Source organism: Vidua chalybeata, chromosome 1, assembly GCF_026979565.1.
Source record: "Vidua chalybeata isolate OUT-0048 chromosome 1, bVidCha1 merged haplotype, whole genome shotgun sequence".
NCBI lineage: Eukaryota > Metazoa > Chordata > Aves > Passeriformes > Viduidae > Vidua > Vidua chalybeata.
Genome location: NC_071530.1, coordinates 118762463 through 118785878, shown reverse-complemented (window position 1 = coordinate 118785878; position 23416 = coordinate 118762463). Strand labels below are relative to the sequence as shown.

General features: G+C 36.9%; 2 protein-coding genes across 7 annotated transcripts in view; both read right to left on the bottom strand.

The window, feature by feature from the left end:
- Positions 1-365: 365 nt before the first annotated feature.
- On the bottom strand, positions 366-11433 carry MCMDC2 (minichromosome maintenance domain containing 2). Of its 3 annotated transcripts, none has more exons than XM_053945851.1 (15): positions 10999-11433; positions 9918-10046; positions 9707-9837; positions 9559-9618; positions 9054-9249; positions 7960-8082; positions 7685-7792; positions 6318-6446; positions 5564-5795; positions 3700-3905; positions 3218-3384; positions 2703-2879; positions 1854-1996; positions 1226-1335; positions 366-776 (listed from the first exon to the last, which is right to left on the bottom strand). In XM_053945851.1, the coding sequence occupies exons 2-15, from the start codon at positions 10015-10017 to the stop codon at positions 610-612; spliced, it is 2049 nt and encodes a 682-aa protein (XP_053801826.1). In that variant the 5' UTR covers positions 10018-10046; positions 10999-11433; the 3' UTR covers positions 366-609. The 3 variants fall into 3 exon arrangements, with proteins under 3 accessions (XP_053801826.1, XP_053801819.1, XP_053801831.1); XM_053945844.1 differs by lacking the exon at positions 10999-11433 and adding an exon at positions 10660-10853; XM_053945856.1 differs by lacking the exon at positions 10999-11433 and adding an exon at positions 10516-10583.
- A 1461-nt stretch (positions 11434-12894) lies between these two features.
- Positions 12895-23416, bottom strand: part of SGK3 (serum/glucocorticoid regulated kinase family member 3) — a 55555-nt gene continuing 45033 nt past the window's right edge. For 3 of the 4 annotated variants that reach the window (XM_053944312.1, XM_053944321.1, XM_053944335.1), the window contains 11 exons: positions 21685-21734; positions 20562-20619; positions 19678-19761; positions 19450-19581; positions 18143-18255; positions 17900-17936; positions 17701-17787; positions 16829-16924; positions 15841-15996; positions 14714-14803; positions 12895-14287 (listed from right to left, as the gene is read on the bottom strand). In XM_053944312.1, the coding sequence (XP_053800287.1) occupies positions 14117-14287; positions 14714-14803; positions 15841-15996; positions 16829-16924; positions 17701-17787; positions 17900-17936; positions 18143-18255; positions 19450-19581; positions 19678-19761; positions 20562-20619; positions 21685-21734 (1074 nt within the window). In that variant the 3' untranslated portion in view covers positions 12895-14116. The remainder of the gene's footprint in view (positions 14288-14713; positions 14804-15840; positions 15997-16828; positions 16925-17700; positions 17788-17899; positions 17937-18142; positions 18256-19449; positions 19582-19677; positions 19762-20561; positions 20620-21684; positions 21735-23416) is intronic. The other variant, XM_053944327.1, reaches the window with a different exon arrangement.

The following is a 23416-nucleotide window of genomic DNA, read 5'->3' as shown; positions in this document are numbered from 1 at the left end:
TTTGCAGACTTTTTTGTTTTGTTTGGGTTTTGGTTTCAGGAGCATCTGGCATCCTTGTCTAATCTCATGTTGCTGTAATGTAAAAAAAGACACAGAACATGAAGCAGTATGATAATACTTTTATACATCTTAAAATCTATACACCATGAATAAGTAAAGACTGACTTAAACTATGAAAAGAAGATTTTTAATGTTCTTAAAACTCCTTAACTGTTTGGGTGATACATTTAAAAGGAAGCAACAAGAAAAACTGCAGAATTCAGGTAGCTGAAATGAAACATTAGATTCTAAAATGGTGGTTTAATTTTTACTTGTAGTCTTATTAAAAATCCTGAATCCTAAATTACTCCTTGCTGAGCTGTGAATAGAGAGTGGTAGCTAGGAAGAGAAGTTCTGGCTGGGGTTATATTCTGAAGCCATGGCTTTCCAGGATGAAGACATCCCTGGTGCCTTCAAATAACTCACAAAACTTGTAATTCAAGTCCTGTCAGCTATGCTTTATTCCTTGGTAAAACATCACTGAACTGTCTTCTAAGTTTTTAGTAATTTTGTATTTCTAACTAGCTTCTCAAAAAGCCAAAGCCTCAGGCTTTACTTAGAGTGGAGTTTTTACTCTTCATTAGTGTTAATGTGAATTCCTGGGCTATAGGCAGCAATAAACTTCAGCAGTTGATGGTGACACTGCATGAGGTAAATATCTCTTTGTTGCAGGGAGTTTTCATCACTGAGGTCAAATGGAAATACAGGATTTGGTGCTACACATAGTGCAGATGTGCCTAGGCAAAGAAGAAATTAAGCTGTAAGACTTAATATTTGCCAGTACTTTGAGGGGAAAAAAGGAACTGTGATGCAAATTACTTAGTAATGCAATCCTAGATCATAATTCTTACTTTGCTTCCAAATCTGTGTGTGAACAAATATGACTGATGCTAAATAAACAAAAAAAGTCCAATGTTTTTGGTTTTCCCAGGGAGGGAAATCTGTCCTTAGTTTAACCTGAGCCAGTGTCAGAGAAGCAATGCCTTAAATAAACCAGTATGAAGGACAGACTTACAGCACTGAGACAAACTGACAGACTTCTCCAGTGCCAGTTTTCAACAGTGGAAGTTCTGGATTTTGATTTGAAATTACCTGCTATTGCAATCAGTGGATTAAGAATTTTTTCAGACTTACAAAATGTGACAGTGATGCACCCAAGCCTAAGGAACTGCTGTGCATTATTTACCATGTTTTAGGGTCAGCGATGACTCGAGTAACAAGACTGCAATCACTGCATCTTCCTCAAGTACTCTCTGTCTTAAACTGAGCTTGGCATGAGCCTTAGCCAGTGAAATCCTAAGAGATCAATATAAGTATGTCAGAAATAAATAACTGCAGGCATGAATGCAATGTGTATTGCCCTGTATCAAGCACTTGTGTAAATTAAAAGTTAACACTGGGGTGGTTTTTTTCCTACTTCAGCTGTGCAGTTCCACTTACCACTGACAAAATGCATATTATGCATGAACTTTTTGTGCTAAAAAGTGGAACTTTGCATGTTATCCATTGATACTTTTTTTGCTCCCATAATAAAGCTGTACATATTTAAATCCCAATTTTTTTCTAGATAGCTTTAATAATGATACATGTTTTGTATGTAGCTGGGGTTTTTAGTTTTCTTTTGCCTGGCAAAGTTGTTTGGACTTGGGTTTCTTTTAATAGTGTCAATATATAAAATAAATGGCATTCATAAATAGTAAGTAAGATTATTTATGTTTGAACTTTTCAAAACGTGAGTCTTATGTAGCTTTTTATTAAAAAGCTCCTGAGCAGATGAGCACAATTTCTCTTTGAAAATGGAAAGTAGGACGTACAGAATTTTTAGTGCAGAGGCTGATACTGTTGATCCATGAATGGAATCTCTTCTCACCCTGCGACTTGCAAGATAATAGCCCTGAATGAGACTTTCTGCTTCTGAACTCAGTTCAACATGAAGATTCCTAGCAAACAAAATAAACTAGAGAGAGGGCATACATTTTAAATATTCCACAGGAAAATAAGGAATTGACCTTTTCTCACATGTTTTAATATACCAGTGGCATAGTAATACAGGCTGGACAATATATTCTACCAATACCTTTACTGGTAAAGATAGTTGTCACCATTTAGCTATACTGAATAAGGAAAATATGAAGGATAATAACAAGGACACATCTTGGATAGTAAACAAAATTATAGAATGGTTTGGGTTGAAAGGGACCTTAAAGGTTATCCCATTCCAACTCTACTCTGATGGGACAACTTCCACTAGACCAGGTTGCTCAGAGCCCTGTCCAGCCTAGCCTTGAACACTTCCAAGGGGGAATTATCTGTTAGTTATGCTACAGATATTGACAATTTAATTAGAATGGAGTATTAACTTCTACTACTGGTTGTAAACTTTTTGGTCAAAAATAGATATTGGAGATCTGTTCTCATATGAATACTAACTTCGTATGTTTTCCAGAAACACGCTCAAACTGTATTTATGATACTGACCCTTTTTAAGATTTGAAGCTGCTTTTGTCAGTGATCCTAATAGTGCTAGTGGAAATATGGTGGGGGGAAGGGCAGAAAGTGAGTATTAAAAGTAAGCAGACAGCAGAGAGAACTTTCTGATGCCAAACCCAGTATGATATTCACAAATATAATGCATTTCTAATTTATTGTGTAGAATTTGTTACCTCCTCGTAATCCTGTGTTCTGAACTGCTGTGAGACTTTGTACACCATGGCTTCAGGATTAATGGCTTTTTTCAAAGTATGATGTACAACAGGAGAAGACAGGCGACAGGAAGGAAACTCATTGTAGATCAAGAGCCCAAAACCATCTACAAGGTTAACTGGAATCAAACTCACATCCTAAAGAAGAGACCCACAGAAAGAAAACATCTACTTTATTTTGGGGTTTTGACTTGTAGAAGCATCACGGTGTTTTATATCTGAAATATCCTATATCCACTTATACTGCAAGATTATCTAATGAATCACCTGTACTACTTGGTAAAATGTTGTTTGAATGACACCTACTTTTTTGGGAAGGCTATCTCATTTTAGAAGATACTTGATTTAAAGTTATTTAAGTTGTGACTTTCTGGGAACTACTAACAAGTTTTATTGTTTTCATTATTTTATTGGTGGAAATAAACACCAGTGACAGCTATAGCACAGTTCCTCTCATAACAAGGCATGTGCTTTACCATCTGTCCAATTAGAAAGTTCTCCTTTTGTATATGTTTCTTTGAGGAAGAGTCCACATCTACAAAGGACCAAAAGTTGGTCTGAACTGAAACAGTAACTTGTTGGTCAGCCTCTTCTCCATACTTCTTCCCAGGAATAAATACTGTTGTTGTTCTGCTCTCTAGCACTAGGATAAGACAAAATTCATCAGTTACGTGATGGATTTAGCTTAGCTATAAATTCTAGTCCCACACACATTCTGAAATCAGTTATGATTATGAGTTTGTTGAATTGTTATGATTAATGAATGTCTGTAGTGTAGCAGATTTAAATTTACAGGACCTTGGCTTTTTTGTCTTTGTGTTTTACACACATGCATTAAAAACAGCGTACAGATTTTTGCAGCATTTGAGGGCCATAAGCTGGGGAACAAACCTACTAGCCTTGATACTGCATATTTGTTTAGTTCTGTACCCTCATTTGTTAGGAGGTGGGAGATTACCAGACTGTAGAAGTTCAAGTTTATCCTTTTTATATGAACTTAAGTCTCCTATGTAACAGATGCCACCCTTGGCCAGCACAGCACTGCAGGCTTGAATACTGGCACTTCCAGTTCCATGTTTATCTTTGGACACAGAAGGAAAAATGTCACTGGAAGGTGGGTGTCGTATGCCACGAGGCAGAAGACATAAGCTGTAATTCAGAAGCCTGGAGGATTAAATAATTCTGTCAGTCATAAATTGTTAAATTATTAACTTTTAAAAAAACCTTAGAAAGTATTAAAACTAACTTAGAAACAACAACGACAAAAAAACCTGAACGTGAAACTAGAATCAAAACTAATTGTTTAAATGCAAAAGGTTCTAGCCTGCTTTCCAACAGCTGTCAACAAGACACTGTTTCTTATAGATTAAACATGAGGCAAATCATGGTAAATCCTAGGAAATCAAAAATATCTCATAATTTTACCCCACATCGTTAACTCCTCTTTCTATTCTACAGAAATGTTTCCAGTGATTTAAAAGTTTAGAGGATTAGTAATTCTGGCCATCTGGGAAAAATGAAAAGGCTGGAACTTGCAAGCTCTGCCTTCCTGAGTTACATACTCCCCTTCAATTCTTTTGGAGAAAGAAGGTATAAAAAATATTTTTCATCCCCTGTACTATGTTCTTTAGCACAGAGAGGTTGCAAATTGTCTGTCTGGTTCCACAATCAAAAGCTCTTAATGATTTTAAGATGTCAGAGCATGGTTTGCCCCACTGTTATGACCTGGGAGAAAATTACTAAGTAAAATTAGTAAGAATTAGTAAATAGGGTATTGCAGCAATGGAAATATGTAGGAAATGCCTACTTCAACAGGCTGCTGACAGTGAATACTGTGCACATGCAAGATAGTATAAATTACAATATCGAATCATGATTTACAGTGTGCAACTGTTTTAATATTAACCAGATGTTTTGATTCTTAAAACACTGAACTGCTGTTTGTCTTAGGAAATCTTAATCTTAACCTGGGAAAAAAGAAATCTTGAAGTTCACATTTTTAAAATTTTGAACTAATTTCTACAACTAAATTTTAAAAAGGTCAAAGTTTTAGGATTTTTTTCACAACAAAAAAATATTAGTGAATTGGTTGAATAACTTCCAAATGAAGATAAAATTCATGCCCCTTTCAGAGATCTTAAGTTATGGAAGGAGAAAGTAATTTTGCTTAAATTAATGTAAATCTGAGCATATTGTACTTTCCTGCAGTGTGTGTAAAATTGTTTTAACAGTTTATTGTTGCATGAATAGGTAAATACATGAAATGCATAATGAAAAATATTTAAGGCAACAACAACAACCAGATTTATGATCTATGTGTAAAAATGCATGTGAAGTCTGGTACCTTATTTGAATGGTTTTTATGAAAAAGAGATAAAAATGTAAGTATCTATGTATACGCTGCTTAATTATTGAAAAGGCCGACAGCTGGGAATCAGTGATGAGAGGGCTTATATTGACACAAGGTTTGAAAAGTTGAGCCCTTTTTTTTTTTGTTACCAGTTTCTGGAACAGCCTTCAGTTTTGATTTTAGAAGAATGAGCTTTATCTGAGCTCTGCAAAACAGTGCTAGTGTTAAATCCTTACCATAATCTTATGAGAGTGTTTGTAGGTTTTATGATTAATGAAGTTCTGATCTAGAGTTATTATGTGAAAGAAACAAAAATGTCCAGGAGATAAAAACTGAGTATTTAACTAAGTTGGAGCCTTGTGTATGCTTTTAAAACAAAGTCTCTAGCTTTTCATGTAAGACCAATCCTATTATCTTTAAAAAGACTAGATTTTAAATTCTAACTTACATGAAAAAAAAGGAATCTCTTTACCTGTCAATTACTAGCGTGTCACTTGTCATAATCAAGAGATCCAGATAATCTGCATTTTCTTTTTCACACGTCTGTACTAGACTCAGCAATATTGCAAGTTTAAGAGTATTGTAAGTGCCTGGTGGAACAACTTGAGAAGCAAAGATGTTGGCCAGGACAGCAGTAAACCTCCAGCATGAACTTGAAGTCAGTGAGAGCAGATACTTAAAATTGTCACTGACAAAAGAAGGACCTAATGGAAACAAAGTACAGGTGAACAAACACATTAAAGAAACCTATGCAGGTAAGTTAGAACAAATCACCATTGGAGTCTTCATACAAAAACTTACCAAGAACAAATATATTTCTGTATTAAGCACAAATTCAGAATGTAAGCATCTGACACTGTTAATTTTACTTCTAGAAAGGTAGCAGGCATGATCTGCTAAAACTCATGGAATAAGAAAGGAAAACCAAGCTGAAATATCAGGTTCATTTTATGAGATTACAAAGTGCTTTCCAGTGGATAGGAGAAGATGGAAAGAGAAATTGAAGAACTACTAAATAATTTTAAGGAGTTTGCCAATGCATGGAAAGCAGGCAAAAGCAGATATTCTCAAATAACAGCAAGTACACATTTCAGACTGTAAGAGGAAAGTCCCTGAGTGGTTTTGTAATCTGGACCTCTAGATAATAAAAAACTCTACCAATTCTCAAGATTTTTTTCTAGGAGGTTTTCTAGGGTTTAAGTCAATTTTTAATGGAACCTTCTTACCATTTGGTTTATAGAGCTGTATACTATTGACTTCTATACATGCAGTCACTTGTAAGCCATTTTGTACACAAGCTGGAATTCCTATAATCCTGTAGTGGTTTCCTATTGTCATTTTATTGGCCAGTTCATCTGCAAATAATAAAAAACTAAGTGCAGGGGTGCAAAGCTACAGATATGTTAGGGCATAAAAGCAGTTTTAAAGACATGGTCAGAAAACTTCTACGCATTCTGAACGTTTGATTTTATGATTTAACATTGGCAGAAAACAGCTGGAGGCCAGACTGATAATGGGCTAGAATAAAATGAAACATACAATTTTAATCATTTAGTGCAAAAGATAAGGAAGGCATACCAGGTTAGGGAAAACAGATTTCATAATAAAGAAAATGGACAATGCATTTAGTCCTGCACTGAAAAGAAGATGGATAGTTTTTTGCAAATATATTTCCTACTCTGAAGTTTGTTGCATCACCATTATCAGTCACTGTCCTATAAAATGTCAGAGAAAAAAACCAACACAATAAAGGAGATACAAACTACAGAGATTTCAAAAAGACCCACAAATAGCTTTGTGAACCTTTATATTTTTGTGCACCTTATAAAACCAAATCCCGTTTATTTTTTGAAAATGAGAATTAGATCCAACCAGATCTCAGTCTCAGCCTGAGAAACACTGTAACCACACTGATCACTAGAGCCTGCAGAAATTTACTGCATGAACTCTCAGTATCTTGACCATAGATGGTTCTATAAATTTTTATTATAATTTTAGCACTACCTTCTATTTAGTTCTTAATATATATTCGACGATATAATTCCCTAGACTTTTGGAATGGATGAGGATTTTTTGTTGCTTGTCTCTGTGTTTGTTTGGGGTCTTTTGAAGAATTAATGGAAGTATGTTGCTGAGTTGTGATTTTATTTAGATATCAACATTAGAAACCATTTAATGTTTGTGGTGGAGGGCAGTGGTAGTAGAACCCAAAAATCCTGATGGAATGTGAAAAACAGCTAGATTGAGGAAGGATGTTAAATAAACATGAAGTTAATACAGAACAGCATGACCAAAGGAAGTAGAAAGGAGGGGAAAAAAGCAACAGTTACAATAAGACACTGCCGAGCTGGCCAGGGGATTGTAATTAAATGGAGGTGTAAAAGTGACACAAGAATTTTGCTATGTACACTCTGCAATCACCTGTGCACACTGCTTTGTCACCTAGCTACTTTTTATAAAATTATGGAGAGAGTACAGAAAGAATGCAATATAAATAATGACTTTCACCATTTTAAGAAAAAAAAAAAAAGGGGGGGGATTATTATAGATCAATTCTAAAACATTTTTGACAGAACTCCAAAGTTCAGCTTACCTCTCAAGAACAATGTAAATGCCTGAATCCTAAAATATGATTTATCAATGGAATATCCTTTCAAAGCATTCAGAATTTTAGCATCAGTCATTTCAACTATTTGTTTATCTTTCAAAACAAAGGCAAAGAAAAAGGTTAATTTTCTTGAAAACATCTTTTTTTTTAAAGATTGATGTATTTTAAGTGGGCTTTTTCCACTTAAATATTTTGTTTACTTATTGTGTAACAGAAGTAGGAAGCTACCAGATCTAAAAGTAATATTACATAAATCCTACCACCAAGTACTCTAAATTTCATGTCTTCCTGAAGTGGTGAAGAACACAAGCTACACACAAAATCAGTCCTCACTGTAGCAGACTCTGTAGCTCCAGGACAATGCACTCTGATGCACCTAAACCCTAAAAAAAGTAATAATTTACCAACCATTTAAAAGGAGGGCATAGCTCTAGTTTTAAATTTCCCATGGAGAACAGAAGCAATTAAATACTGGACAGTGCAATTCTAAATGTATTATGTGTTTCTTCAGATGAGCCTCCCTTACATATTCCACTAAAATAATCCATCTAAGTTATTGTGTTTGGCCACGAGATGGCAGAGTTTCCTACTGCACAGTCCCAAGATGAACAGCTTGGCCGGGCTTTCTTGGCTTCTGCCTGGCCTGGGAATGACATGGGATATGGATAGTCACTATTAGAGGTTCGTGTCCTCGTAAAGATGTCTGTATGACTTAATCTGCAGTCTCCAAACTTGGGGATTTTGCATCTCTTTTATAACTGTATGCTCTCTCTTACAGAAGAAGCAAGAAAACAGCTTTAAAAGTACTTAGGGCCTCTCTCTGCAAAGGTACAAGAAGTTCAGTAATACTATTCAAAGTAGTAGTACCACAGGAGTCAACTACTCATCAAAGCATCACTTGTTCTATGCTGGAAGCATTTGCCATCCATTTAAGCATGTTCTGTGGTATTTTTTTAATAGACAGAAAGAGTTTCCAAGGAAAAAGGTATATTACTAGTTTAGCTTAGAGATATTGTCATTTAAGATATTTAAGTATTAAGTTATTTGGGATATTAAATATATTCAAGTTATACAGGTGACTTATGTTTTCTCCTATAAACTATTTCTGCTATAAACTTCTTCAGCATTAGGAGAAGGGATTGCTGGCATAGCTGTTCTTCCAAAACATTTAATAATGCTGAGCAAGTCCACTCCTTTCAGTTAACAAAAATCCTGCTGTGTTCATTACAAAAATGTATGCATAATAAAACTATATAGAAAAATACCTTTGTTAGACTAGGCTTTTAATGTCTTATTACCAAATTTATTTAAAAGCTTTTGAAATAGTACTGATTAATTTTATATTTTTTACTACCTTCAGAGAATGGGCAGGTTTCCTCAGTACAAAGAAATCTTGCTCCTTGTGTGTATTTTGTTACAGTTCCCAGTGCAATCACTATCCCTTCAGACATATAAAATCTTTGAGATGTGTAATTAAAGGGATATGCAGAAAGACTCAGAACATAACTTGGTAAAGGTGGCAAATGTGTCGGTTTCAGCAATATACTGATCTAGCAAGAGACACAAGAGCATTCATTTAAAAACATATTTTTATTTAAAATGCTTTACTTTTTATGGACAAACACACAATGTGATACATAACTGTTAAAAAAATTCAGAAACACATTAAGAGTAACTAGGTTTCATATTAATTAAGCTCACAATTGCAATGTGGTAGGGTGAGACTTCCAGCTATTTTTAATTATAAATAATACTGCAACCAAAGGGAAAATGAAAACTTAATAACAACAATATTTGTTAATATTTCACTATACTTAGAAGATTCAAGATCTAAATGGAGAAAACCAATGCAGACTCACCTGGGCTTCTGTCTGCAATTGTTCAATTAATGATAATGTCTTAATAGCTACAAAGCATACCTGTAATGGAAAAATAACTTCATTTAAGAAAGTAAAATCTTGTTAAAATTTAGATGATGCACTTTCTATTCATTTATTATACACTTACTGACTGAAAAATCTGTGCAGCTTGTAGGGGATTATGAAGAATATAGTTTCCAAGAGTTGCATCTAGTTCAGCAATGTCAGAAGGATTAATTGAAATAATGAAACGATAAACAGCATAACTTTGTTTTGAGTCTGTAAGAGCAAAAAGTATTTTAAAATAATGGATTTGTTAACATAACATGTATCAATTTAACAGACTGTATTATTAATACCATTATATTTTTTGCAATCATGCACAAATTTCTGAAGGCCGCCACTTCTGTCAAGGTAGACAAGGACAACTTCCCTCATTTTCTGTATTTCAGGATCCATCTTCCAAGATCTTTGCACACTTTATCTAGCTGTGGGAATAAACTGTGAAGAAATGATGGTAACACTGTCCATGCTATAACAGTAATAATAAAGGTACATACTAACAAAGCCACACAAAATTAAAGGCACAAGTTAAAAGACAATTTATAATAGGGATTTCCCCCCACCAATGTCTTTGGGATTACTCCTGCACAACTACTCCATCCCTTCAGCAAGAAGGGCTTAAAGAAATGTGTACACATAGATCCACTGTATCTCCCTGGATCCTGCGTTACCCGGGCTGGACACGCAGGACAGCACATATGATAGGAAGGAGAGAGCTGTGGCCCCGCTCATTGCACACTGAGCAGCCAGTGCTTAAGCTGTGGAAAATAAAGCTTGACCAGGGTCATTGTCCCCACAGCCAGCTAACCCCACTCCAGGTGTGACTCGGCACGGACACCCAGCATCTCACGCCTGGCTTCGGCTTCCTGCCATCGGCACCCCTGCCTCACAGACCTCCCCACCAGCTGTTCACCAGGCTTCCTGCGCCCCGTCCTGCCCCGGCCCTGCTGGGTCGGCAGCAGCGGGCACCGCGGGGCCCGGGCTGCCCTTAGCCCCGGGACGCCGCTCCCTGTGCCCGCGGGCGAGGCGAAGGCTGACCTGCACGGGGCGGCAGCGAGGGCTCGGCAGCGAGGGCTCGGCAGCGAGGGCTCGGCAGCGGCGGGAAGGCGTTCCCCGCGCCGCCCCCTCAGCCCCTCAGCCGCCGGTGCGGGGAGAGGCACGGCCCGCAGGGCTCGGCAGCGCAGGGCACCGCCCGTGCCCAGTGCGAGTCCTGAGGGCAGGCAGTTCCCAGCCCACGCCACACACACAGCTGCCCCAGCCCCGCGGCCGCCGCCGGGACTGGCGACTCGGCCCCACACAGCTGCTGCCTTCACCCGGGGCAGGGCACTGGGCACGGGACATGGCTCTGTCAGCGTGCAAAGCACTGCGGCAACGTACTTGGCAGAGCCTTTTTCTCTCATAAATACACATTGCATATTTAACTGTTGGCTTTAGCTGACAGGCACTCCCAAACTTAGCTCTCCGGGAGAGCACCTCTGAACTCTTATTTGTGTCGTATTTCAGTTCACATTTTTACAACCATAGTGCATTTCAGTCAGTCCAGCTTTAGTGTGGTCTCTCGTTCCCCCAGGCCACAAGAGCAGCACCACTCCCGGCCTCCACAGCACCGGAGAAAGGCCTGCTCCCCATGGCGTGCTTGGGCTCCCTCTCTGCAAGGGGAGCAACAATCAGTCCCCTTCTGCTACAGACAGGCAGAAAAAAAACCCCTGCACTAATCACAAAAAGGCAAATTTTGCCTCCCTTTATGACTTATCAGCCAAAACAGGAGTAGCACAGGTAGTTCCTGCGCAGATCCACTCTCCGCTCTAGGCTTTACCAAGTGTTTCAGGTAACACTTTTCAGAGCTCAGCCCTGGGTGAGGCAGCCACAACACTCCAAATGCACGTCTTACTTTGGAAACCATCCTCACGGGATGCACAGAGATGTGGAACAAGAGCACTGGGCACAGAAATACTATGAGGCTTTATTGCCTGATGTTGTACAGTCTGTTAATCTTCAGTTCAAAGAACTTAAGTACTTCAAGTCATGTGCTGAACACATTCACACTTTGCCAAAAAGGCAGACTCTGCCGAAGGAAAAAGCTTAATAAACAATTATTAAGCTGCTCTCCAAGAAATAACTTCAACTGCCACACTATTTTTTAAAGGCAAGAACCTCTGGGGAAAAAAAAAAAACAAAAAAAAAACAAAACAAAACAAAACCCAAAAAAAAAAAAAAAAACCAAAAAAAAAAAAAAAACACCCACAAACAAACCAGAAACACAAAACCCTTCATCTAGTCAGGCAGCTAGGTATGAATGTCTTGGAATTTAAGACAAAAATGTAAAAGAGTGCTAGTTCCCACAATTTCTGAAATATTCCCTCTCCTTCCCATCCCTCTACAGCACTGTGCCTCCTTGCCATGAAGAGAAGGTAGTTACAGTAGCCACATAATTACACAATAATTTCAGGAGCATACAGACTAAAAATTCAGTTTGAGAATGGATACTTCCTTTCATACCACCAATTTGTTTCCCAGTCCATGTTAAAAAAACCAAAACCAGAACACAAAAACCAAACAAAAAAACCAACCAACCCAACACAAAAACCCAAAAACCAAAACAACCAACAACTCCCCCCCGCACCCACAAACTAAAAACCCCAGGGCTGTTACTTCCAAATTATATTAATGCCAAGGAAACTATTCACGTAATTGTTGGTTGTCCTGAACAGCTTTTTTCAACCCTTGCAGAAGAGAACTATGGAAAATGAGTGCCAAGCCACCATTCTGCTCCTACAAGTGATACACTTCCTTCCTTCCTCCCCTGCCAATGTCAATTCTTACTTTTTACCCAATCACTCCTTCCAAAAGCTCATGTAGCAACTGCTAAGCATCACCTAACCACTATGTAGGACACTGTGCTCTAGGAAATACTCCTTACCTCCTTGAGGTAACCTTGAGGTAAGCAAGGAATCCTGTTTTACTTTCCATTCTTCTAATGTATTGATACAATATTTATTTATAAAAAATATGATTTGATACACTCTCTCCCCCTAGGCTCTTAATTATTATTAGATCTTGACGCAGTATAAAGTGTATTTATGTTAGCTGCTTATTTTGCCAAAAAAAAAAAAAGTGACCTAAGATACTGACATTTATGTAACAATTATTCAATTTGCTTAAAATTGAATTAATGTTACATAAATGATGTATCAGTATCTTACCAGACTTCTCTCAAATCAAGGCATTTAACTGCATCTATTTATGAACAAAAAACACTGAACATTTTTGGAGTAACAGACAAAAATAAGTTGTTATTTACAAGTAATATATATAATAAAACTACTACTATTATATGCCTTTTATACACTCTAACTGCAGTCAATTTTTGCATTGTTTAAAAAAAATTTCCTTAAACAGAAATTGTTCAGAATTATGTTTGTCCATACATGTGTATGTTATGAGAAATACAATAGCTTTTCACATTCTTAAAATTATCGGTGTAATTTACATTTTTCCCCCAATGTCAAGTGAAGATTTAAAAATGGTACAAACTGAAACACAAAGACAAGTAGCTATGAGCGCTGAAATACAATCAATTTGGAACCTAAGAGTGTTTTAAACTACCAATCTGTGAGAAAAATCCCTAATATTTGGTATGATCATCTCACCACCCACCCCCAAAATGTCAAAGCTAATTGACTTACTTTTAAAGTAACCATGATTATTGCATATTAGATCTTTGGAGAAGCAGAGCTTTAACCAAAAATATTTTTAATGTAGTTGAAATCTAGACATACTTAGCTTAGGGAAGAAAGAAAAGTAGAACACATAATAAGTAATGTTATCAAATCAATCCAGTTAATTTGTTTTGTCCTTGCTTTGAGTAATCCCCCATACCTCAGATAATCCAGTTGAGTCAATGGGTACTTCAGCAAGTACAAGAGCAACAATCCAGTTTTATGTGACCAAGTTTGCATTCTGCAGAAGTCCTTTAAGAATCTTGGTCCTTAACTTATTTCATTTAAGTGCTGACAGGTAAATTAACACGTATTCCAAACTGGTAACAGGGAAAACATTTACCTTTTTTTAAACCAGAATATACAAAAGACAATTTGCATAGTTACAATTCAAGCACAAAGTCACTGTAAATAAGTACAAAAGCATTTATAAATTTACTAAATCTGCTGCTGTTTGTGCCAGCCAAATTAGATAGGTATGAATGTAAACTCGAAGGGATTGAGGAGAACAGTCAGTGTTTTTGCTTAAAAAATACATAGAGAATGCTTTTTAAAGGTTTTAAAAAATATTTTCTGCAGCAGGAACAAACAGTTCAAACCCCAAAGAAAGCCATCCAAAATGCCCAAATTCTTCCTATACAGCAGAGAAAGTTTGTTCATAGGTTTCAAACCTACATACAAGACGAGGCACTATTTACGCTATTTTGGAATGTGTCCATAATCCTAACATTTCAGTTCAACCCAAGATTTCCGAAGCACTCGTCACTTCTAAGTTCCTAGGAAAACCCATCTTCAGAAGGTGGTGCGTAAGAAAATCCAACAAATGCATCATCTGCCTCTAGGACACTGGCATTAACAATGTTGTAGTCCGAAGAAACACAAACTGAGTATGGGACCATTTCTTCTGTGAACACTGCATCAAAATTCCCAATATCGTCTGGTCCGACCTAGAAAACAGAAGGATCTGTCAGTCATCAAATTAATACACAAGTTTAAAACGCTTGTGCTTGTCCTTTAGATTCCAAATTTAACTCTCAAGGCTATCTATTTTGTTGTTATATTCTATTTAAGCAAAGAAATTTAAGGAAGCACATCGCTCCTTCTCTGAAAATAGGTATTAAAAGGCTGGGTTTTTTTCATTGAGGTTGGAGTTTTTACATTCTTAATGAAAAAAGTCTCTCTTAGGGAGATTAGCTCAGTTCATTAGAGCATGGTGCTAGGAGCACCAATTTTATGGATTTAGTCCCCATATGGGGCATTCACTTAAAAGCTGGGCTTGATGATCCTTGTGGGTCCCTTTCAACTCAGAATATTCTGTGATGTGTGATCTGAGATGCAAACCCTAACACCATTGCCACTCCCCAGGCACCTACCACATTAGGATTAAATGGTGGTGGAATCTTCTTCTGAAGAAGATCAGTCCAGCTGAGAGATTCAAAGAATGGGTGCTTTTGAATTTCAAGCTGTAGCAAACAATAAAGATTTTAGATATTTCATAAATCCATCCTGTGGATTGTAGTAAACATTACTTCATACTACATGTCCATAGGGAAGTTCTTATGTGCACGTCCTTATCAGTTTGTTTATTCACAATTTACTTTGCAATAAAAGTTGTAGTCGGTAAAAACAGCAATTAAAATTTGTGAGATTGCCTCTATAAAGTTTTCCTTCTAAAACCATACTTTCTGCTTTTAAGCCCTAAAATAAACAACCCTGAAGTCTACCCCAGAACAAGAATGTCTTCTGTTGATATCTGTTCCTGCCTTAAAGTTTTGTTAGTTTTTGTAAAGCATATCACTGTCTGAGAAGCAGCTGCTTCAACAACTCTGCAATATATTTACTATTTAAGAAGCAGCTAACAGCTATGCTAAATCCTTGCATCTTGCTCAGTTACAAGGTCCACAGACTAACATGAGGACTGCAAACCAAAGACTACAAAGATCCCACCACTAATGGATGGAGTACATCCTCTAGATGATTCCTCATTGCACAGTTCTGAAGACACCCGTAACTTTCTCTTTTTGCAAACAAAGGTTTTGTTGCTACACTGGGAAAATGTCTGCCATGATTTTAAGGCTGAAAAAAAAGCTGCTGTTTGCAGGGAACTAGTGTTCCTCTTTACCTGAAGACTGGTTTCCAAATCATTAGTATTACCACATGACAGCCTTTTCTTTTGATTATTTCCCAGTTTCACTATGAACAGTGAAACCTACTTCTCTGCACCTTAGTGACTGCTACACCAGCAACTGTTTTTTCTTTGCTGGCAGGTACAGCAGCAACCAAGCTCAAAATACCCCACAACAATCACTGCTCTCTTATCCCCAGCAACTTCCAGGGATAGACCACATTGGTGTCTTTACAGAAGAAATAAAAAAGAGGAGAAGAGAGACAGATGCAGCAATGCAGTTTCTGTCTCCAACTATTAATCCTGTGCTGTGCACATTAATTTAGTGAGTCCCTTTAAATGAAATAGGGCTTAATAAATTAGGACATTACTTACAAAGTCTTCCTTTGCTCCAAGTCTGCTTTGCCGATCTTTCTCCAAAAGTTCTTCCAGGATAGACCAGGCTGTAAGGCTGATTCCTGGGCGCAAAACCAGGGGCTTATGAAGAATATTATCGTACATCTCAGCAACATCACGGCAGTAAAAAGGAGGCTAAAAAAATACAAGTTCTACATGAATTTGAAGCCACATGCAATGTTGTTTCATATGTTACATATGATCAATAAATGATTCTGTAAGACATACAAGCTGCTAGCAGTTGAGCAGAAATCTCCTTTTTATGCGCTGCTAACTTCTAATTCAGTCATCACCACTGCCAGAACTTTACACTTGATAACTTCCCACCACCCGCCTTCTCTACTCTTAATGTGTTCTCACACTAATAAGTAGCCATAGATGTCATCCAGCTTCAAAGCTCCCACTGAACTTGCCTGAAAAGAACCTGAGAATGGTAAAACAAATCCATCTCCCTATTTAAGGTCCTATGGGAAGAGACAGAACTCAAAAAAACTAGAAGAACAGATTCTTACTGGAGTAATTACATATGACTAGAAGAAGCTTAGCGAGATTTTTTTTCTAATGCTGTCAAAAGCTAGGAGAAAACCTGGGATAGCCAGGTAAAGTAAAAAAAAAGTATTTTAATTGTATTTATTGCAATATTTGACAAAATTTTACTTTTAAGTTGCTTTGGGTTTTTTGTGTATTATCACTGTTGATTCAGTTTACTCTCACAGTCCCTCAAAGTGATGATTGATTTTGCTGATGTCTCTGATTTTGCTTTTCCACGAACTGTCAGATACCAGGAGGCAATGTAAAATCCAAAAAGAAAAACAAGCACTATGTAAGTACAAGGCAATCTGTTAATCTGCTTAAATGGAGTATTCCAATATTATGAAAAAGTTTGTATCTTTTAACAACACTCAAAGGTCACTTCAAATAAAAGGGGAGAGGGGAGGAAAACAATCTTTACATATCAGGTACATACCAGCCCATAAAGCATTTCATAAAGAACTGCACCAAGGCACCACCAGTCTACTGTGTTGTCGTAGGGCTGCTTTTTAATGACTTCTGGTGCAAGATACTGAAATGAATTTTAAAAAAGTTCTTTAGAGAATTAGGCTAGCATGGATAAAACATAGGGTTTAGTCACTTCACAGTAAACACTTTCAAGAAAAGTTGCTTCATAACACTCAACTTTCAGCTTGCTGAAACACTCTAGTTTCAGCTAAATACTACACCTCACCCATCTTTCACTGTATTCAAAGGTCATTCCTGTAATTTAAAGTATGTTTATCAAGTTACCAAAGTTTCTAATCCTCTGTTTGGTGAATCCCTCATACATGTTCAAGCCTTCTAAGTTTTCCAGTGCAGTTTACCCAGTAAAAGGACAACGGAGTTCAATAACTCAGTCAGCAAGTTCAAAGTTTTGTGCATATGCAATAATTTGATTGGGGCACAGATATTAATTCCCTGTAAACTTACTAAGAATCAATGGCAGGATATGGTAAGTAGATTAATATTGAAAAATCTGTAGCAGCTGTTATACAAGCTAACTGTCCTGTGTCTACCCAGCAGTTAGGAGACATGGAAGAAAACTGTATTTCAAAAGGGCTGGAAAAACAGAGGAAGGAAGAGATGAGTTATGGCCATGTGGGTAGCAAGCAGTAGACACTGTATATTAGTAAGAAGAACAAAGAATAGATGTGTAGGGAGCTTGTCTTTGGGTTGGTTTCATCAAAGAATGCAAACCTCCCAGCAGTACAAAATACAGTATCTGACCTTTCAGTTACACAAATATTAATAGTGGTCAACAGTCATTAATTACTGATAAAAAACCCATGAAAGCTGTCAACATACTTCTGGGGTCCCACAGAAAGTTGCAGTGGTATCAGAAGTTGCAATCCCTTCTTTACAAAGTCCAAAGTCTGTCAAGACAACATGACCCTGTTTAAGAAAGAGTGATAAGTTAAAAAGAGAACATGTTCAACATGTGAATACACAGAAGTGTCAATTTTGTGAGAGAACACAGAAAACAGAAATAATCTTGCATACTTACTAATGAATCTAGGAGAATGTTTTCTGGTTTTAAATCCCTATTAAAAAAGAAAATGTAGTAAATCAAAATAGTAGTCACAAATGCTTCAGAGGCAAGGGGTTTTATTATTCTTCAGCTGAAAGCTTCAAGTTTTGATGAAAGTGTTTATTCAGGTTTCCTGTAAGATGATTTCTTGTACAGTTTATTTGGTAATTTGTCCTATTTTGAATTTCTGCAGGACACGGATACCTTTCAGAAACTTACCTGTACACTATATTTATGGAGTGTAAGTAGCCCAGTGCACTGGCTATTTCAGCAGCATAAAATCTGGCTCTGTGCTCAGGAAAGGAACGTTCTCTTTGTAAGTGAAAGAACAGCTGTAAATATGCAAATAGGAAATAAGAATATTACACAGGCAAAACAAGTCAGGTTAATAACATGTAATTTTACAGTGAAGAGTAATTTATTTTGCTTTTTTTTTTTTTAAGCACAATGAAATAGAATTGGTTTTTCTGCATGATGTAGTCATTACTTTACTCTCTTCCCTGCTTCTTTTTTGTGACTCAGATGGATAGGTAACTCAAACACATTCCCTTAAAACCAGAACTAGTCAAAAGGAGCTGGAGTAAATCACTAAGCTGTGAATAGAAGTTGCTAAGACTAAATCATGCAAAATTGCCTCCAAGGAGAATATATAACCTAGTGTCAAATAAGTCATCTTTCATTTCTGAAAATGTGTGTATTCATAGATTTGCATAATTATTTATAGAATTGTATTCTGAAATAACCTAGATGTAGATCACTGAGTGAGATGTATATTCCAAGCTGATCCACCAGTTCTCTCTACTACAGAGAATTGTCTGGCAAATAATTTGAGTAGATACAGAAGTCTAGATAAAGATTAAATAATAATCATACAGATTCAACTACAGTACACACTCAACTTGTAAAGGTTTTAAGGAAAATGAAGTTTTCTGGTTTCTGCCTACAAAGGTCAGGAAAAATAAAAAGCCACCCCAGCTTTCCAAGCTTTCCATTGAGATTTGAAAGCTGCTTTGCACTGTATTTTAGTTTGCCCGAAACAATACAAAACTAAGTTCTGACCACAATTCAGAGCAAACCAGGATTTTGATAATACAGTCTAAGTAAGGTACATTAGACAAGAGAAATGCCCATCTTGTTCCAACTCTGACACAATATAATAAATTCAGTTGTCAGTTTCCTTTCTTCCCCTTTTGAAATATAAGCATCTCAGTTAATGCACACGCAAGAGGAAGCCAGTGTTCCACGGTGAAAAACGTAAACATAAGATTAATTTGTAACTAAAGTTATATTACTGTAAAATACAGTATTTGTATCTGACAAGCATGAATAAATTTGGCTTGAAGTTGTCAATAAGAACAGGAATAGGGTCCAAATAGCTACAGAAGTCTGTAGCAACATCAGATAATAACAGAATTTTCAAAATTGGGAGAATGCTGATCACAGCCCATTGTAAAGGATCACTTCACTCCTCCCACCTAGAATTAGCAGAATAGACAGACTACAATGCAAACAAAACCATCACATACCTCTCCTCCATTAACAAAATCCAGGACAAAGTAAAGCTTTTCTGTTGTTTGGAATGAGTAATGTAGTCCAACCAAAAATGGATGTTTCACATTTTTCAAAAGCACATTACGTTCAGCCATAATATGTTTTTGCTGCAAGAAGTAAGAGATCAATAAGTAAACAGGAATGATTTTGTAATTAAGGGAAAAAACAAGGGAGGTGGGTGGAAAAAGACTATTTTTCTTAACCTCTTTCCTATTGAGAACAATTTTTTTCTGCAAGACTTTGACAGCATAGTATTTCCCATCCAGTTTTCGTTTTGCAAGAAGAACCTGTGAAATTCAAAAGAAAAGGAAGAAATCTGATTGTTGCAGTTCACCTACTATGGGTAATATTTTATCATTTCAGCCTAACTGGAAGGGATTCATGCTATTTTTTCACAATACAGTTTTTAATAGAGTCAGTCAATAATGTATTTACTAATAGAGTGAGCTTACAGTTCAGTAAAAACTTATCACGACAGTGGTATAATGAAAGATTGAATTATAACATTTGTTTTCCATGACCTGCTAAATCTCTATCAAGATTAATTTCAGCTTTTTTGTTTTTTTTTTGGGGGGGGGATAAATTGTAAAGACAATTGAATGAAAAACAACAACACAAAAAATAATTTGAAAATTGAGATTTCAAAAAGGATTCTCCTTGGCATCTTTGTAAAATATCAATACTTCAGTCACTTTTCAATGTGCTGTTGCTCACACTGCTCCATAGTATCAGAGGTTTCACAAAATAGTCTCTGACAACAAGAGGAAAAACTCAATTTGTACTCCAGCTGCTGCATAAGCATAGGGGTACCTCCCTTCCTCCCGGGGGGAAACAGAGGATCGCAACTGCTCGTAATGAGAAAGGGAAAATCTCCCTTTTCTTAGTCCCAACAATTGGCTGAGGCAGCCAACAGCTGCACCAGGGAAAAAATGGCAGGGCCACAAATCAGCAGCAAAGAGGATCCAACAGAACAGTTTATAGGCCACCCTAGAGTAACACCACTTCTGGAACCTCTGGCCAAGTCACTGTACACGAGAAACCAGCAAGCATCCTTGCACCACCATAAGACACAGGAATAAAAGCTCACCTTGCCAAAGCTGCCTTTCCCAATAACTTTCAGGAAATCAAAGTCTGTTGGTTTAGCACTGAAAGATATTTAGGAAGGAGACAGGTCATCTGGGTAGAAATTACAAGCCTTATAGCTGTACAGCAGTGTAATGTAGCACAACGGCGTGTAAGAGCCCTCTTTTTCTTTGTTCCACCCAGCACTGCTTCTGCAGACCTGTCCTCAGACACAACTCCTCTTCATTTTGCAATTCTATTTTTCTCTAGGAAAGTGTTCAAATTGCATCCTCTGAGTTTATTTTATTTACTAAGTTTAACCTTATCATGTAAAGGAGAAGCAAGACCATTCTTTCATTCTCCATGGTCTAGTTTCTTGTAATTTTTAAATCTCCATTTCCCCATGATGTCTCCTGGAGTTTATTTCCAGCAGTCCAAATGGATTCTAAAGCTTACACGAGGAAAGGAAGGACCAAGTTTATTATCTATTCCCTCTTATTTGTTCCATTCTTCCCTCCATCCAATTTTCCCTTGTTTTAAATTTCAGTAAGAGGAGGCAGGTCCTAACACCTGCCTCTTCTTGGTGTTTGTATGAATTTACTCTCAGTTTTTCCATTTCCCACATCATCACTCCTTTCAGTTTTTCCCAGGATTCCCTTACTCTTTCCTGAATACAATTCTGTCAGCAAAACAATTATCCGTGTTTTCAAATTGCAAAACAAGTTACATCACCGTACACCTCTCTATTTATTGCTCCCGAAGGGAAGGACTCTTATATTTCATTTCTTACTGCAATCTATTAACCACCTCCTCCTGCTAGCCCAGAACAAATCTGTGAGGAAAGCAAAACCAAAATAGCAGTTATCTCCTAGAGGAGAAAAGCAGATTCACACAGAACTGAGAACAGAAACTCTGCAGAAGACACCAAACAGAGACACAAGTTAGCACTGCAGTAACTGGGTTGTAGCACCAACAAGGCAAGCTGCTCCTTCGACATGCAATAAACCAAACTTGTTTTCAGACACTGTAGGACCACTCCCAGGTCAGTCTAACTTTTCAGGTTTTAAAATTAATTTTAATCCCATTTAATTAAGCTTTAAATTTACATTAAATTAAATTACATTAAATTCAATTTAACTGAAACCTACTGAGGATTTCCAGATGGTCCCAGGTTGATATTCTGTGAGGTAGAGTTTAACTGTTGGGAGAAACAAAGAGGTTTACTTGTAATGCTTTTTCTTCTCTCTTATCTTTCAACCAATACTAATTTCAAAATACTCTACTGATCTGCTCAATCCATACTTTTATACTTGTTACATTAGAATTTTAAAGAGATCTAACATCTAGATTGGAAACTGAAATACCTGGCCATCATCACCTTGTCACAAATTCTTTCTACACACATCCTGTTCCAAGATGAAGGTAATAAAATATCTATGTTCATTCAGAGAGGAAAAGATCAGAAATAAAAATTGAAGAGTATTTCAATAAACAACTTGTTCCTCATTCAGAACTTAACTCTTTCTCTACTTGCTTCATGAACATATTTTCTGCCTTTTATTCCAAATTCTCCAAGATCTGACTAATACAATAATTTTAAACCCACAGTGTTTATAAAAGAGTAATTAATGAAAGACACAGTGCTTTTAAAAACATGGAAGTGAACATTCTTCCAACCCCAAGAAAAACATTACCAACCTTTTCTACCCTGACATTAAAGGTTAAATAACTCAATTCCTGGAATTCCATGAATCTTACTGGTACACACCCAGGCAGAATTTGTAAATTACAGGAGCAGAGGAAGCGACTGTCATTTAGGTGATTTTCTCAATTTGTTTTTGATTTAGAAAAGCGGTATTTGTACTCTCATTGTGATTCTGGAATTTATTAGAGAAGAATAAACTGCACACAAATACAATTTATCTGGGGACAGGCTGCCAAGGCAGCACAAAGCAGTAGTCCAGAAGTGGGAAATGGTCTGATAGCAGCACTGGATGCCATTACTCACTGAAATGAGCCAGTGGTGCTGGACAGTTTCGAAAGAGCTACTGTAAAAAAGACTTTTTTTTTTTTTTTTTTTTTGAAGGCTTTTTTCTTTGTTCCTTGTTGTTTGGCTTCATCATTTACACTATCCATAAGGTGAATTTTCCACCAAAAATATGGGGTCCAGGCCATTATGCAGTAGCTCTCTTTTTGGAATTTTTTGTGGTATGACACATCATTAATTTTCCAGAGATGGTTTATATCATTCCACATTACTTAAAATACCTTTCAAAGGAGGAGGAAATCAGTATCTTAAACTAGTGACTTTAAAATGAAACTTTCAGAACACACTAAATCTCCTGAGGATCACACACAAACTGAAACAACTCTTACATCTTTACCAGGGGCTGAATAAGAAAAGAAACAGTAATATCACATCTTTCTGCCAGGTAGTAAGTAATAGAGAAGACAAGCTTAAATATGGCACCTCTGCCTTCCTAGAAATACTCATTTTTTCAAACAGCACTGTTTCTGGAGGCTGCAAACTAATTTTCAGAGAATACATCCAGCTATATAGTAGCTTTTTTGACAAAAGAAACTTCAGACCTCACACAGTGTTATATGTGAAATGAAATCAAATCCATCCTTCCTCCTAAGTGAATTTCAGAAAGACTGCATTTTTTCCCCTGAGAGAATTCTATTTCTCCCCATCTTTAAAAAAGAAGAACACACAAGCAAACAAAAAGACAATTAAACATTCAATCTCCCCTGCTCCTTGCCAGATGTTCTTAGCAAGAGCCTTTGAATAGGCTGCAAAAACTCTGACAGCTAAGCTATGACTAAAGTTGTGTTTCTTTAACCCATATAGCAAGGGAAGAATAAGCAAGACACAGCCAC

Coding starts and splice junctions, on each gene's coding strand:
- MCMDC2 (XM_053945851.1), bottom strand. CDS start 10,017: ATGGATCCTGAAATACAGAAAATGAGGGAAGTTGTCCTTGTCTACCTT. Junction 9,250..9,558: donor AATTGCAGACAGAAGCCCAG/GTGAGTCTGCAT, acceptor GTCTCTTGCTAG/ATCAGTATATTGCTGAAACC. Junction 1,997..2,702: donor GAACACAGGATTACGAGGAG/GTAACAAATTCT, acceptor CCCTCTCTCTAG/TTTATTTTGTTTGCTAGGAA.